General features: G+C 34.0%; 1 protein-coding gene across 2 annotated transcripts in view; it reads right to left on the reverse strand.

The window, feature by feature from the left end:
* The window catches only part of CSMD3 (CUB and Sushi multiple domains 3), a 1,328,729-nt gene that overhangs the window by 159,571 nt on the left and 1,152,833 nt on the right, over positions 1-16,325 (reverse strand). For both annotated transcript variants that reach the window (XM_058275930.2, XM_058275932.2), the window contains 3 exons: positions 10,934-11,058; positions 3,039-3,135; positions 718-822 (listed from right to left, as the gene is read on the reverse strand). In XM_058275930.2, coding sequence (XP_058131913.1) covers positions 718-822; positions 3,039-3,135; positions 10,934-11,058 — 327 coding nt within the window. The remainder of the gene's footprint in view (positions 1-717; positions 823-3,038; positions 3,136-10,933; positions 11,059-16,325) is intronic.

Raw genomic sequence — 16,325 nt, forward strand, 5'->3', positions numbered from 1 at the left:
CCTACATAAACAGCCTTAACTCACACTTAGCTTCCTCAAATCTTATGCACCAATCCTGATGAACTACTTACAGTTTCCCTAATGTGCCATGTTTCACAGTTCTGTCTAAATATGAAGTTTCCTCTGCTGAAAATATCTACCCCTCCTTCAGCCCAAGTACAGCCTCCTGTTTGAAGTCTTCCCTGAAATTCTTTGACAGGCTAAATACTTACTGCTTTTGTATCCTCTATGACAAACATCTCAACTACTGCATTCATAACAGTATTAGTTCATCTCTCTGTGAGACTCATTTAATTCTCAAAGAATTATACCTTGACATGTTTATCTTTCCATTCCCCATGTTGAACATAGGGTCTGAAACATAACAGGTGTTCAAAATATTAATTGGCTGAATGAAGAATGGATTGAATAAATCTTCTTTTACAGAGTGATGTCTATTTACATTTCTATGCTACCAAAAAAAGTCACTTAATCTAATTCTAGTTCCCAAATTTCTATAGGACTCAGTTCCCTTCCCCACATTTGAAAATAGCTGTAAATCTACTGAAAAGCATTAGAATACATGCATATAATTTTGAAGGAACACTTCAGAATTTTAAGAAAGTAAGACTGAATGTGTCCTTTTGACAGTCACTGTGATTTTAATATTCAGAAATATGATTTTTTAAAAGTAATATAAGCTTATTCTTAACTTTTCTGAATAGCACATATTTTTACCTGTGTATTCAAGATGAAACCCAGCAGCAGAAACGCTGATGTCTGATTGAAAATTTAGATATAAATTGTTAGAAGTACTGTTCAAAAGATGGGGTATTGTAGTTCCTGAAATGACAAATGAAAAGACAGGTAATGGTACAATGATACACATGCACATATACAATGATACAAACGACTGTAGTAAAACTAAGTTAGCTAAGTACTAACCAGTCAATATATTATTGCTGAAATTATGCATTAGTAGAGCTATTTTTCAAGATTTTAAAAATATGAACGTGTCCCCCACATTTCCTTTTCATTTTACTGTTCTATCTCTAAGGAGAATACTTGTGAGATCATGTTAGATTGCTCTCTAAAAACAAGTTGGCGCAAAGAGAATGAGTGACTTGGGTCACTTAAAATAAATGTTCTGAATTTCTTGTTGATTTCAATTTTCCATGCACAAGTTAAAAATAAAGTTTATTTTAGTTTGCATGTATTTTTTATGGTATAGTAACTAAAGAATTTGCGTGGGGTTCAGAGGCTATATTACTTTATTATCCTAGATTAGTGACTATAAATTTTTAATATATGCTCTTCCATACCAGATCAAGTACTTTAATGTTTCTTAGATTCTGACAGCAAAGGTAGTAGGTGGCTTTTAAAAACTTCCAAACATGTTAATTCTATTACCCTTGGCTCTCAGAAAATGTATAACAATCACATTCTTCTTTACTTCTGAAGGGTATCAAATATAGTTTATTCAATTATTAAGATTGAAATATGAAATATCTGCTTGACCCAAATACTTCTTGCCTATTTGACAATGAATAAAGTAACAGTTGAAGATCCTTCAGATTACAATTAAAAGCAGTTTCAAATGACAAACCTTAAAATAAATACCAGTTCTTCCATGTTTTAAGATAAAGTTCAACAAGATTATGAGTTAAGAACACTGTAAACAGTTTTTTAAAGGATCTAGTTACTTTATACTTGCTTTCCACAGATTATGGTCCTCAACCTCTGATGCCTTCTATAAAAGAAATCAGGAAGAATTCATTGCAGAACACACAACTGCTCCTTTTCTGACCTCATTCTCTGTCCATCTTATCTTACTTGTATTCACTGAATACATACGTAAACAGAAACTCAAAGGTCACTCAACCTGCCTTTAGTGTTTTTGAGCATCTTAATGATTAAAAACTCTAGGTCTGGACTCACAGTAAGTGAATCCCAATCTCATCTGACAACCGTTCAAGCTTGGACAATTTAATCTCTCTAAGACTCAACCACCTCAAAGGACTTAAGATCAAATGAGGAAATGTGTCAAGTGTTTAACATCGTGTATAGTGCAGAGCTAGCTAGCGCTCAGTAGTTGATAGTTGTTATTTAATCACAATTATCAGCTTCATTGTTATATTTGTTAAGAAAGCACCATTATAAACAAAAGTATATTCGATCTGTCTGAGATTCTCCAAGGAAGGTTTCTATCTAAATTTGATAAAGTAATATTTATGCTTAAACCAAATCCCTCCCGGTCTAGATTTCTTCTTTTCTTTCTTCATTAGTGATGCTGAAAACTTGGTTGTGTGTTCTATTTTAAATTTTCCTAAAATTGTTATTTTTGCTATGTTCATATTTCAAGAGTTTAAAAATTATAATAGTAAAAACGTAAAACTCTTTATTTCACTTTCTCTATATTGAAAGAAACTTTTGATTTATTGCATAATTTACCCTTAAAAGCCTTAACAAATCTAAAGGAAGATTAAATATGTCTGTTTCTCACCAAACTATTTTATATAATCTGTATTCCTCGCTGGTCTTATTCAATATGCCTGTATTAATTTTATACAATTTTATTCCCTTAATAGAAATATTTTTTTGGATTCTTTATATGCACTGAATACATTTACCATGTTATTACCTAGTATCATAATTATCTTAATGTCTGTATAACATTTCATTGAGTGGATATAACATAATTACCAACCACTATTCTTATTGTTGAACTTTTAAGTACTGTCCAATTTCTAAATATTATTAATACCTCTTTTCTAAAAAAGTCACATACTATCTCTTAGCCACAATCAGCTGAAAATATTAGCATTAACATAAAAACATCAATAAATAATTACCTAAGTATAGTAAGATTACAGTAAAGTTTTATACAGCAAATTGAATATTGCCTTAAAGTCTTCAAATTTCTAAACTTTAAATTTAATTTGTTGTGTATAGTTTCTTAAGCAAATTACTGCCATCAAGCCAGACTTCTAGGGTATTTTAAAACAATTTATATTCCTAATTAAACCTGTATTATCATTAAGTTTAACTGTCTTATTTACCTGAATAGCTTCCAAGTCTTGGAGCATTATTGTCACCCCCATCATAAAAGTCCAGAGAATCCCAATTATGTTCTGTAGCAAAACTGACAACTTGCACCTGTAAAATAAGAATTGTTGATGAGAATTTACATAGGTACATTTCTAACCATATAAATATATTGCATTCTACTTAGCTCTCCCAGGAAGAGAAAGCCCAGAGCCTAGACCCCATCACTGTGACCCTTCCTGAAGGGTTTTAAATGCAACTAATACTTATCATTAAGACACCTGCCTACATGGGCTGACTTTATAAGAAAAGTCTATAGAACACTGAGCAGTGTTCACCTGGGGACAACCTTGATAATTTCAAAAGTTACCTCGTTACTACACACTTTGTATTAATTTAATGACTCAGTGCCAGGAATCCCAATGCACGTTTTTGAGTATTAGGATCTATTAAAAATTCAATTTTCTTATTTGCTTTAGCTACTAAGAAATAACCAGATTATGGCCCACAGCATATAGTACCATATAAGTTTTTGCCTGGACATATTTTATTTTCTCTTTTATTGAATTACCTATGTTCACTTTCCTTTCCTCCATTTAAAAAAAAAAAAAAATGCCTTTATCCCCAATACTCAATTGTAATGGGACTCAATTGGGTGACTGGAAATAATTCGTAACTGATTTGGAGCATATTTTACAGATTTTTTTAATGAATGGAATCATAACTAAATCACTGTGAAGATCCCTGAAGTTGAGAGGGGAAATGCTGGGGTATAATTCTCTCATGTCTATCAACTTTTTATTTATGGAAAGAGACATGTGTTACTCAATTGCACATCACTTGGCATAGCTTGCACATTTGCAAGAACCTACAGGACCTTCACAACTGTGGATGCTGTCTCTTTTGCTATTTGCTTATTAAATATTCTATAGTTTGGGGGAGTAGGAATAATTTTATTAATTTTATTTTTTTTATTTGGCTGGTCTCATAAATGTAAGCACTATGGTTCCCTTGCTAAGTAATTAGAGAAATGCATTCCTTAAAAACTTTTCTATCTGAAAAATAGCTCATCAACATTCTTTCATTCAAGTGAATGCTGGTGCCTCTTTTCCAAGGGTGAGTGCCACATGGCAACAGATCCCCTGCCTATGTGGCTGGCATGAGACCCAATGGCCATGTTCCAGAGCAGGAGCAAGAGCAAAATTAAAGCTATACGATTGTAATATAGCCACCATCACCTTAAATAATGATCAACTCCTTTATCATATCTTATCTTTCCTCTCCTTCAGTTTAGAGAAAGAAAAGATCACATTCAAGTAAGAGAAAATATAAGGATTCATGCAACAGTTGTCATTTGGGCTAAGATTAAATAATGGGGAGGTTTCCACTGAAAGAAATTATTGAGTGAATAAAAAATAAAGAGGAGGCAAACCATGAACCGGATTTAGTGAACCATCAGTAATCCAATTTAGCCTCAGTGGAGGGTATTAACATAAGAGGAAATATGCATGTAAAATTGGAAAAGAATTGGAAAAGTTAGCAAGAGTAGAGCTTTGTGTATAAATACAAGTGTATTTAAACAATAGTCAAAGTGTCTGGATTTGCAACTTCCTGACTCACTGGTGTGTGACCCTAGGAAAATTGTTTACTAGTCTGGGCCTTACATAAGTCATTGTAATAATAGTATCTAACTCATAGATGTGTTGTAAAGATTAAATTGGTTAATACATTTAAAGGGTTTAGAATGGTACCTAGTACCTATTAAGGACTCAATCAATTTTAGCTGAGAAAGAAAAAAATACAAAGACTGAACACCCACATAAGAAGAAGTATTTCACTGAATGTTTTATAAGGGGAAAACCATAAGCATGACTGTGCCTTAAACAGAACTGCATTGGGTGAAGAAAATAGAAGGGAAAAGACAATTTTATTATTTATTTCAGTAGCTTTTCTTAAAGGCAAAGAAAAATCCAAGATAGATCGGCAGCAAGAACAGCAGAAAGGAGGACCCAGATGTTATATTTGTTGCTATAGAGGATATAACAAGATTTTGTGTGATTTGAATAGAGGAAAAGTGAGATAGAAGACTTACCAATAATTTACTTTTTTTTCCCCTGAGAAATTGAGACCTTAGGGATGGCAAGAACAAAAACCTGATCATCTCCAGGAAAAGCTACTACCTGAGTGGAAGGAAGAAAACCTGTTTAACTCTGGATCTGTAGGTATGGTAAACTGAATACTGGCCTCGAGCATACCAGGCAGGTCCTATTCCCTGAACCTATAAATGTTATATTATATTGAAAGAGTAGGTGTGATTAAATTAAGAATCTTAAGAAGGAAAGGTTATCTTGGATTATCTAGGTAAGCCCAAGGTACAATCACCAGTGTCTCAATAAGAAAGAGGCAGAGGGAGATTTGACACAGATAGAAGATAAAGCAATTTGACCACAGAGGCAGCGATTGGAGTTGATGTGGCTACAAGCCAAGGAATGCTGGCAGCTGCCAGAAGCTGAAAAGAGGCAAAAATTGGATTCTCTCTTATAGTCTCTAGAGGGAGTACTACCCTGCCAAAACTTGATTTTAGCTCAGTGAAATTGCTTCTGCTTTTGGACTTCTGACATACAGAACTGTAAAAGAATAAATTTCTATTGTAAGCCAGAAATTTTGGTACAGGAAATGAAGAGAATATGACCCTAGGATTTGGACAAATTATGAATGTAAGGTTGGCATAATAAACAAAGGGCATAGATAACTCAGGGAGCTATCAAACAATGCTATGAGATCTTAGAGGAGATGCAAGCAAATGACTGAGGATGCCCTATGACAGAAAACCAAGTGAAAATCAACAAGTAAAAGGTATATATATATATCTCAAGTAGCTACTGGCTCAGGCTTCAGGAGAACTGTGCATTTGATGGAGTTGTTCATCATTGCATTTGATTAGCTTTATGAGGTGATAAATTTATAATCACTAGAACTAGGCATACATAAATGCAAATACTATTTTGTCTTGTTTGGAAGATTATATAAACTTGGGCTGATCATCCTACAAATCGACACAATTATATAATCAGCATTTCTTTCCATGGTTCATCACATAGAAATTGATCTTTGCTTGATTACTATCATTGTTACTATTGAATTTAATTCCTTTGGAGTTCTCTTTTTGCTAGACTTTGCAAAAATAAATAAGCAAACAAAATAAATACCCTCCTCCCCACAAACTTCTCTCTTAATATAAATATAACAAATTGGTCTACCTGTTGAAGTTATTTCCAAAGAATGCTAAATCATTCTTTAATATTCGTAATTATTTCAGCATTCATTTTTTTTTCACTTTTTCCACTGGTGGTTATCTTATTTCATCTCATATATGATTTATTGAATATTTATATAGTTATTCACATACATTTTCAGCCAACAGAATCAAATAAAATAAGTATTGTTTTAAATTTGGTGTATAGTCAAGTAGGCCCATCTTTTCATTTAATAATACATGTCTTTTATTTGAAGTGCAGTCAAATTTCAAATATACAGATATGATTTAGTGATATGTCCAAGATTATCATCTATGTAAGGGATTAATTTTTTAAAAGGTTCTTGATAGTTCTTTAGAAGGTTTAAAATTAAAAATCCAGCCCAAAAGAATATTACACACCTCTCTGGCACCAAGGGATTACTACCAAGCACCAACTAGCAATGCAACTGAAAAAAGACCTTAACCAAAAGGGGGAAAAGGTGGACAAATGAATTTATATGGCTAAGAGACTTCAAAGTGAGTATGGAGGACATTCCAGAGGTTAATTTTGCTTATGCTGGTCTCAGCAGGATCTCATTGACTGCCAAAGTAAATATTGCCTCAAACAGCAGAGCTCCTAAGAGCTCTGGAGACATCCAAACACTATAGGCAGGGCTGACAGCTTAGGAGTTTGATTCTGCCCTGCCAATGGGACCTACTTTGGAATTTATGCTTCCCAATGTGACAGACTTGGACTCCATCGTGTTTTCCCTACACTTGGTTCTTCTGCCCCTTCTCTTTGAACTTAGAATTAGTACTAGAGTTGATACATTTTTGTCCAAGAGATTTAAATCTTTGGGCTTTCCATGTGCCAGTTAGGCCCTGAATCTCAACAGAGTTGCACCACCTACTATCCAGTTCACTGGGCCTACCCAAGACAATTAACAAGGAGATGATGATGGATAACGACCATTCCAAGGAACCAAGAGAGTCTACAACTACAAGCAAGATATTCCCATCCATCTGCCCCATGGGATCTAACCACCCTTTCAATCAGAGGCGGAGCAGGGATCACCGTCCCAGAAACTTCAGGATTGGGGAGTGAAGGATGGACTAGAGTAGACTTACTGTTATTCTACTATAGACTTATAGTTATTCTAGGAATGGAAGAACTTTTATCATTGATGTGGAGGTAATGGCCACCGTAGGATCTGAGGGGAGGGAGAGGGAAAAATAGGTGTAGTATGGGGGCATTTTTGGAACATTGGAACTGTCCTGAATGACACTGCAATGACAGACACAGGTCATTATATATCTTGTCATAACTTACAAAATTTTGCAGGAGAGAGTTTAAACTATAATATAAACTATAATCCACAATTAGTAGCAAGGCTCTGATATGTGCTCATCAATTGTGACAGATGTACCACATTAATGAAGGGTGCTGTTAATGTGGGAAAGTGTGGGAGGGTAGGGAGTGGGATATATGGAATCCCCTATATTTTTTTATGTAACATTTATGTAATCTAAGTATTTTTTTAATTAAAAAAGTAAATTAAAAAAAAAGTCCAATAGGCTTTGTATTCTATAAATCCAATAGAAGACCTCGATTTTTGTTTTCTAAATTTTGTTCTCTAAAATGCAATCATTAAACAAAGTGTGTCCCTGGTGAAAATTCTCACTCTGTCATGGTATATGTCTGGTTTTGAACAGTATTTGCCTAGGACAAGTGACATACAACATAGTTTTTCTTCAGATGTCTTATTCATTTATCATGTTGTGCTAACTCCACAAAATAGTCAAAATCCCACTGCTTCTGCAGGTATTCATTGAGTCATTCTAAAAATATTTACTGAGCATATACTGCCAGGCACTTTGCTAACTGCCAGAACAGACTTGGTTATTACCCCCAAGAGATTACATTTAATTAACTAAGCAATAACAGTAAAGTGTGATGTGTCTTATGATAAGGAAATTATAGAAGGCTATGAGAACATATAGTGAGGAAACTTAACCTTATCTGAAGTTCATGGAACGTCTTCCACCAAAGCTGTATTTAAACAAACACAGAGAAGATGAGTAGGAATAAGCCAAAGAAAGGGATCATGGAGAGGGTTGCAGGAAGAAGGAAAAGCCCGACACAAAAGAGAGCCAGGCTTGCATAAAAAATTCTTTAAAATAGAGAAATACAAATGGCAAGAAATGACAACAGAGCAAAGAGGGGTATAATCAACTGTCAAGGATTTAAAGGGAGGAGGGGAGCTGCAATTGAGGGATTTTGAGCAGGAAAAGATGGTATTACATTTTTCTTTTCAGAAGGTTGCTCTGTTTTCCCTATGGGGAATGAACTGGAGGAGAACAAAAACCTAGGACAGGGATGATGGTTACTTGCACTTGGGTGGTAAGAGGGTACATGGAGAAAAATAGACTTATTTGAAAGGTTTGTGGAAGATAGACCTGTCATATTTCATTGTGTGGAGTAGGAAACAGAGATTTACATCAAAATTTCTGGCTTATGCAACTGAATGAATGAGAGGTCCATTATGAGGTGGAGAACACTGGGGAAAGCCCATAAATTTAAAGAAAATTCATGAAGTCAGTTTTGGAAAGTTGTATTTGAGATGTCAGATGTTCAACTTTAAATATCCAATGGGCAGCTGAATATATGGTGAAAAAGTTAGAGCTTAGGTGAGAGTTTTACATTAGATACTTACGTTTGGAAATGTTACTCAGTCCTTCATTTTTAAAATGTTTTCTAATTGTCTTTTATGATTCAGGTCCTGGATATGGTAGTTTAAGCCATGGAAACAAAGTGCTGGCAAATGGTATAAGGTGATATGAACAAAGGCCATAGAATTTTGCAAACACCAATATTTGAAGGATGGGTGGAAGAGGAGACAATGTAGGGAAGAAACAAGCAAGAGTCACAAATGTAAAAATCAAAACAAAATCCAAGAGAATATCATGCTACTAAGCTAAGTTAAAGAAAAGCTAAGGAGAAAAAAATGTGTTTTAAGAGTGATGAGAAAATCAATAGTATAAATGGTTGCTGACAGAATAAGCAAGATGAGCAATGGATTTGGTGACAGACAGGTCCTCAGTCATTACAATGAAAGTGGATTGATTAGTGCTTCAGGTGCTGAAGCCACATTGCATTGCATACAGCAGTGAGGTAAAAAAAAAAAAAAAAGAAAAGGATGGTAACTGGAGGGAAAATGCCAGTGTTTTATTATTTTTAAGATGAAATAGAAAGGAGTAAGTGGATGCCCAATATACATATACTCCTGGATGACCTTGATAGGTTTTTCAACAGATGATATGATAAAATTTCTCTGAAGGTTCTAAAGGTATCATCTCATTTCAAATCTTCTGTTCCCTTTAGAATATGGACAGTCCTAAGATTCTTCTTAATTGTCTTGATATTAAGATAAAATTGATTAGTTATCTAAAAGCTGTATAAGATGGCCATAAAATTTATAGTATAGCTACCCAGAAAGTAAGCATATACGTAAAGAGCTTAGTTTTTAATGTCCTTAAAACAGTGAAAATATGTTTCATGTTTTCTCCTCATTTTTCTGGTCCATTTAACCTCAGAAACCTGTCAGGAATTTTTTTTTTAATTTAATGAAAAAAATTAAAGACAAACTCAAAAGGATGATTTTTTAATTGAAAATTATACTTCTATCTCATACCAGTTTGAATTGATGCTGTTTTGCTTATTTTTCCCATTACTGTTACATATCTAAAGTTGCTAGGGAAAACCCAATTAGTCTATTGGGGCGGTAATCAAGTTATTTATATGAAAGATACAGCTAATATTTTGTGGGGCATAAATTACCTTCCATAGAATATACACTAAATCAGGAGTAAAAAGCTATCAAATTATCTAGAATCAATCTCCTTGTAAAATAGAAACAGAATAACAGGTCAAACTGCTACCCCCCCCCCCCCCACACACACACACAAATAGTCATAAATAAATTAACATGCTAGACACTATTGATAGCCTGTAGAATAACATCCCCCTTCCTTACTAATAGATATATAATTTTGTTCCATTAAATGAAAGCTGTGAATTTCAGGGGAGACTGAGCCCCTTGCCAGGTCTAGGTAGTTAATCTCTATTTCTTTGAGCCAAATCATAATAAATCTTTTCCTATTGCCCAGTGTTTTATTATACAGTAATAACTGTATAATGATTGCAGTTTTGGCCAATAAGGTAGGCCACAAATTTTATTTTTCTTGACTATTAAAAACAGTACATGAGATAGGGACACTCCATTTTGGTCATTAACCATTGTTGTGTAAGGCTGTATGTCTGGAGATTTTTCAGCCTTACATGAAGAAAGAAACTCAAGGACTAAGGTCAACATGCTGATGATGGCATTCAGAGGATGAACCTCTGAAATACTTACTTCGGTGCTCCACATTATGTGACCAACACATTTTCTTCTTGCTTTGCCATCTTAATTTGGGCTGTTACTTGCAATTAAAAAAAAAAAAAAAAAAAAAAAAAAAAAAGCCAAACTAATAATACATATATTTCTAGTAATTTCACCGTGTTTGTCAAAATGCGTGCTAAACTTTTAGTAATAATAGTCATACTGACATCTGTAAAAGATTGAAACTCCAAACATATAATGAAAATAAGAAAATTTAAAATATCCTCACTTGAATACCAGCTCCCTCCGGCACTGTGATCTTCCATACACAATTCAGATTGTTGTCATAAGGCTCTGGATATCCAGGAGACAAAATAGTTCCTTTGCGCTTAGTCAAAATTCCACCACAGGGCACTAAAAGTAAAGAAATCCAATAGAGGGAGTTAATTCTGATGCAAAGGATTAAAATACTAAAAAAGGGCAGAGATAACATCTTAGACCAATTCTAGACTTGCAAATGCAAACAAACCATACAGCATTTAAAACTCATAAGGACAATGAAAATTAAGTCTTCCAAGATCATAAACGCTCAGAGGTATTAGATATCATTAATGGATGGCTTTACTATGCCATATCTAAGGATATACTACAATGAACACACTAATAGCATCTAATTTGTATTACATTACTAAAAAAGCTATCAAATACATCTGCCTTAAAAATTGCTTATCTCTAAAATAATTTTTGAATACTTATTTGAAAGTATTTATTACTTTTCTCTTCATGCATCCTTTGAGAATAATAGCATCCCTTGAGCAGCAATGATCATGATAATTATGGCTAACATTTATGTGGAGCCTACTACATGCCGGCACACTTCTAAGCACTTTGCATATTTTAACTCATTTATCCCAACATCTTACGAAATATGAATATTCTCCCCATTTTACAGCTGAGGAAACATGCACTAAGAGATTAAATAACTTGCCTAAATTCTCACAGCTAGTGAAAGATGGAAATGGGATTTGAATCCTGGTAGTCCAGTTCCAGAATTCAATTCTTCAGTAGAAGGAAAATAATAGATGTGATACTAAATATGTAGATCTTTGAAGTCAATAAAGACTGATATTATAATTAGAAAGTACTAATCTGAGAATAAAATCCTTATACCACTAGTACTATCAGAGTGATTACAGGCATGACTAACTCATAACTTTACATACTGCTTAAATTCAGACTTATTTCTAAAATTATCTGAACCTCAGGTACCTTATGGTAGATGTGGGAATACTATTGTTTCTAAACGGTTTTTGTGAGAAAGATAAAAATAAGATAATGCACATAAAGAAGCTAGCACAGTGCATAGTAAGAAGTCAACAAATCATATTCCTTGCTCCTACTGCTATTGGTACCAACGGCATGGTGGTGTTTCTACAACATATGTCCTGGTCTGGTTGTAATGGTGAAATATAAGCATAAATCTTTTGCAATTTTTAAAATGCAATTAATACAATTTTGTGTCACTTCCAAAGCCTAATGAAAACACATAAGGTGATTACTCAAAGAAAGATGTTGCAAATTTTTTTTACAGTGTGGATAGTGTATTTCATAGAAAGTCATTTGTTTTGTTTTCTTTTATATCTATGTTTTTGGATTATATACAAATTCAGTAAGCTGTCCAAGAAGAATTGGGCTCTTTTATAAAAGAAACCAACAATTTTGCATGACTGGAAGATAGCATGCCAGGAATAGGGGGAAATTTTTAAAAGAAAGATTCATCCCAAAAATTGGAGAGGAAAAAAGTAACTGATGAAATTCTGAGTTGAAAGAAAATACTTTGCATGTTCTTCTTCTCCATCCTTATGGCTAACTGGTTTATATTCTCAATCTCATTTCTTTATCCTAGGTTACTTCAATAATCACATAAATGGTCTCTCTGTTAGCATGCACATTTTCCATGTAATGTATTTTTAATATTACTGTCAAGATGATCTTCCTAAAACTGAAATCTGATCATTACCAGCCACAGTGACTTTTCAGAAACTAGTTAACATTATATGATCCCCTACAGCAATGAATTCTTATATCACATAAAGAAAATTCAAACTCACCCTGGCCTTGAAGACTCTCTATGACCTGACCCCTGCTCTTCCTCTCTGATCTTATCTTTTATCATTTTCCCCATCATTCATTCTGTTCTCAGTATCTGGGATTCTTGCAGTGGCTTGTATATGTCAAGCTCTCCTTCCCTCTTAAAGTCTTTATACTTGCTCATCACCCAGACTTTCATATCTCCCATTTCATTTAGGTATAAAAATGCAGCAGCTCCAGGATGTCTTCCTCTAATCTCCAGCTCCTGCTTTATTTTTCTCTTCAGTACTTACCACTACTGAAAGAAAAGTCTATATTTGTTGATATGCTCTTTTTCTGCCTTCTGCCACTAAAATATAAGCTCTATAAGGTAGGTACCCCATCTTCTTAACCAATGTCATCTCCCAGTGCCTAGAATAGTACCTGGCATTTACTAAGCACTCAATAAATCCTTGTTGAAAAATTGTCGAATGACTGATTATAACCAAGTCACTGGAGAAACACCAAGAAGCAAACTATGAATCTCAAGGTCATGGTCTCAATTAAATTTTATATATGCACACACACACACACACATACACTCTACACTCTTGTCCACACATCCTTTTAGTTTTCTCCATAAAATCTTCCCCAAAGTCAACCTCAGTTCTTTTGTTTATATCTTTGGCAACCAGTTATGTCTTTATTATCCCTGTTTCATTGCTTTCCCTTCTAGTATTTCCCTCAATCAGCCATATTTGTTTAACTCTACTTCAATCATTTCTATTTTTTAAATAACAAAAAATACTTTAAAAATATTTAAATATTTCCAAAAATACATTACCATATATAGAATATTCTACAAGCTTCACTTGCCATTTTCATTAGTTAGCCTAACATTTGCTTCTTACTCTAAAAAGATAAATTATAAACTAAGCTTCTTTTAAGTATTACACAATAGGATTAAGAGAACCCAAACTTTAGAATCAAGCAGCCTGGGTTCAAATCCTAATTCTACTTTTGTCTCTAAAACATAAAGGTTTTTCTATCTTAAAATATAAATAATCATATCTACTTTACAGAGTTGTAGTCAATATACATAATACTTAATAGTGTTAATAGCTATTCATTTTTCATGAATGAATGGATGAATGAATAAATAAATCAATTATGAGGGTTAAGAGTATGTATATATTTCTTCCATCTATTTCTTTCACAGGTTAAGAAAAGAAGATATACAGAGATGTTGTCATGGAGACACTACCAGTAAAGGTGTAGTTCTTTCTGGGTCTCTGAAGGATTTGAATAAAACTGAAGTAGATAACAGTGTTGGGATAAGTAGCTAATTAAAGACTTTTTGCCTAAGGGGATTAGGTGGTGGCTTCAGGGGCTTTTCAAAAGAGACCTCCCACAAACATTAAGTACTTATGCCTAAGGCCATATATTGTCAAAGCTATTAGCAGCCCCAGGGGGTTATTTGAACAGTAGAGTTTCAGAGAGAGGAAAGCCTGGGGGGGGGGGGTACAGAGTCTGAAAATATTTTAAAAGCTGAAGTGTAACAATCTAAATTTGAAAGATAAAAAAACTGTATTTGAGCAAAAGTTTTATATTTCTATTTTACATTTGTTCTAAATACAGTTTTCTTATTAAGATGCAATTGCATTTAATTGTAATTAAATACAATTTAGCTGAAACAATAACAATTGATATGGAAATCATTAGGAATACAAAAAGCTAAATTCTTTTGATTCAATTGATTACTCACTTGGTTTAAGCTGTTAACTGAGAATCAATGAAGTGTGAAGATGGAAAAAAATACTTAATATATATAAAACTCTGTAAATAGATTGTCAAAGATTATATCAAAAAGGTAAAAATGTAAATAAGGAAGTTTTTCTCTCTCAGAATAAAATTTCCCATGTGAATCTATTATTCAAATTTTATCTATATATCTTTCCTACAGATTTTCAGATGACTTTGGAACTCCAGACTGCTTGTAAAGCTCAAAGCATACAACATGAGCAAAAGCACTGCCATGTGGTAGAACATTGAAATTGAAAACACTTGAGAAGATAGCTGCTGTAAAGAAAAAGCAGGGTAAGGATATAGAGAGTGAATGGAGGACACGTGGCAAAAACAATTTGAGTTAGAACAGTCAAGAAACATAATCAAGTTAATGAAAATGAAACCGGTTAGTAAGATAGGAAATTAACAGATGGCTCTGGAACCTGGCAAAGAATTCACGTGGACATCAGTAACCCCCAAGATCCTGCTACTAAGAAGAAGACTCCTCCAGAAGCCAGGAGAAGGCCCAGATATTCCCCAAGAACTTTATCATTGGCCCCTCCTGGAAGATTGATGGGAGAAATAAGCAATTAAAATGGTAAACAGCTGAAAGTCCTCCCCTGCCATTAGCAAAGGCGTGGGATAGTTAACAGTTCAAAAAGGCAGGCACAGAGCCTAAGCTCTCTCACGTGGTCCCTCACCTGTGGACCCGTTCCTGCCCTCTGCACACTCTCTTCTCGCTGTTTTTCCTCTGCCATGTGGCCACACAATTAAAACCTGGGCATTTATAACCTATAATGGGAAATTGTCGCCTGTAAATCAGCCCTCTTTATCATTTTCAACCCCTTCCTGTCTACTTGGGACCCCTGATCTGTTGTTTTCTCTATTTTTCTTCCCTCCCTGCCTGAATAAATTACTTGTCTAACTCACCTGATGTGCTTTTGAAATTCATTTCTGCAGCATAGTCAAGAACCTAAATAAAATTCAGTAACAAAATGATAGAGTAAGCCAAAAGACACATGGAAGCTATATGTTCCAAGCTGAAGGAACACAACATTCAAACTCCTTGAGGCAGACACTGTTTTACCCAGATAACACACATTTTGAAAATGAACACCAATGAAAGAGAATGCTATGATAGCAACCTAAGATAGTGCAAATCAAATGTGCTAAAAGCTTACCTAGAATGTATGAAGTCCATCCTAAAAGTTTACCTAGAATGTGGAAGATAAATGCTAATTCAAGCCTATTGAGCACTGAAACAACCATTTGGCCCTTCCTCTGTATAAGAGGAACTCAAAAATCTTGTTCAGGGGTCGGATTTTGGAATGAGAAGCACCGAGCTTGGCTGGTCATAAATAAATAATTTTTCCTTCCCCCAAATTATTCCTGAGTCCTGGACTTTCTATATGCTAATAATTGAACCCTCTAGACTTCTACAACTATAGCACTGTACTTGGCTTTCATATTTGAGTCATTAGACACCTAGCTTATTATTTTCATTCAGAACATTTTGAAGCTAAAAATATTTACAGATGAAAATAGAAATGTAAACTGTATTTTCATTTACAGAGATTAGTAATTAGACCACACTGTAAAACCTAAAAATTCTTTTGAGTGTCATTTAAAATGACCAACTTTCTATCTCTTCTCTCACAGAACACACGTCTTTCTCTTACATATTCAACTTTCTAGATTTATACCTCTTCTAAAGGAAGAATTTATATTTTTTAAAATGGTGTAATATATCCTTTTCATTCAATCTTGGCAGCAAACACAAGTCATCTTATATATTTTTCTATCTCTAGTAATGTGTTTTGAAACCA

Source organism: Dasypus novemcinctus, chromosome 14 (genome assembly GCF_030445035.2).
Source record: "Dasypus novemcinctus isolate mDasNov1 chromosome 14, mDasNov1.1.hap2, whole genome shotgun sequence".
NCBI lineage: Eukaryota > Metazoa > Chordata > Mammalia > Cingulata > Dasypodidae > Dasypus > Dasypus novemcinctus.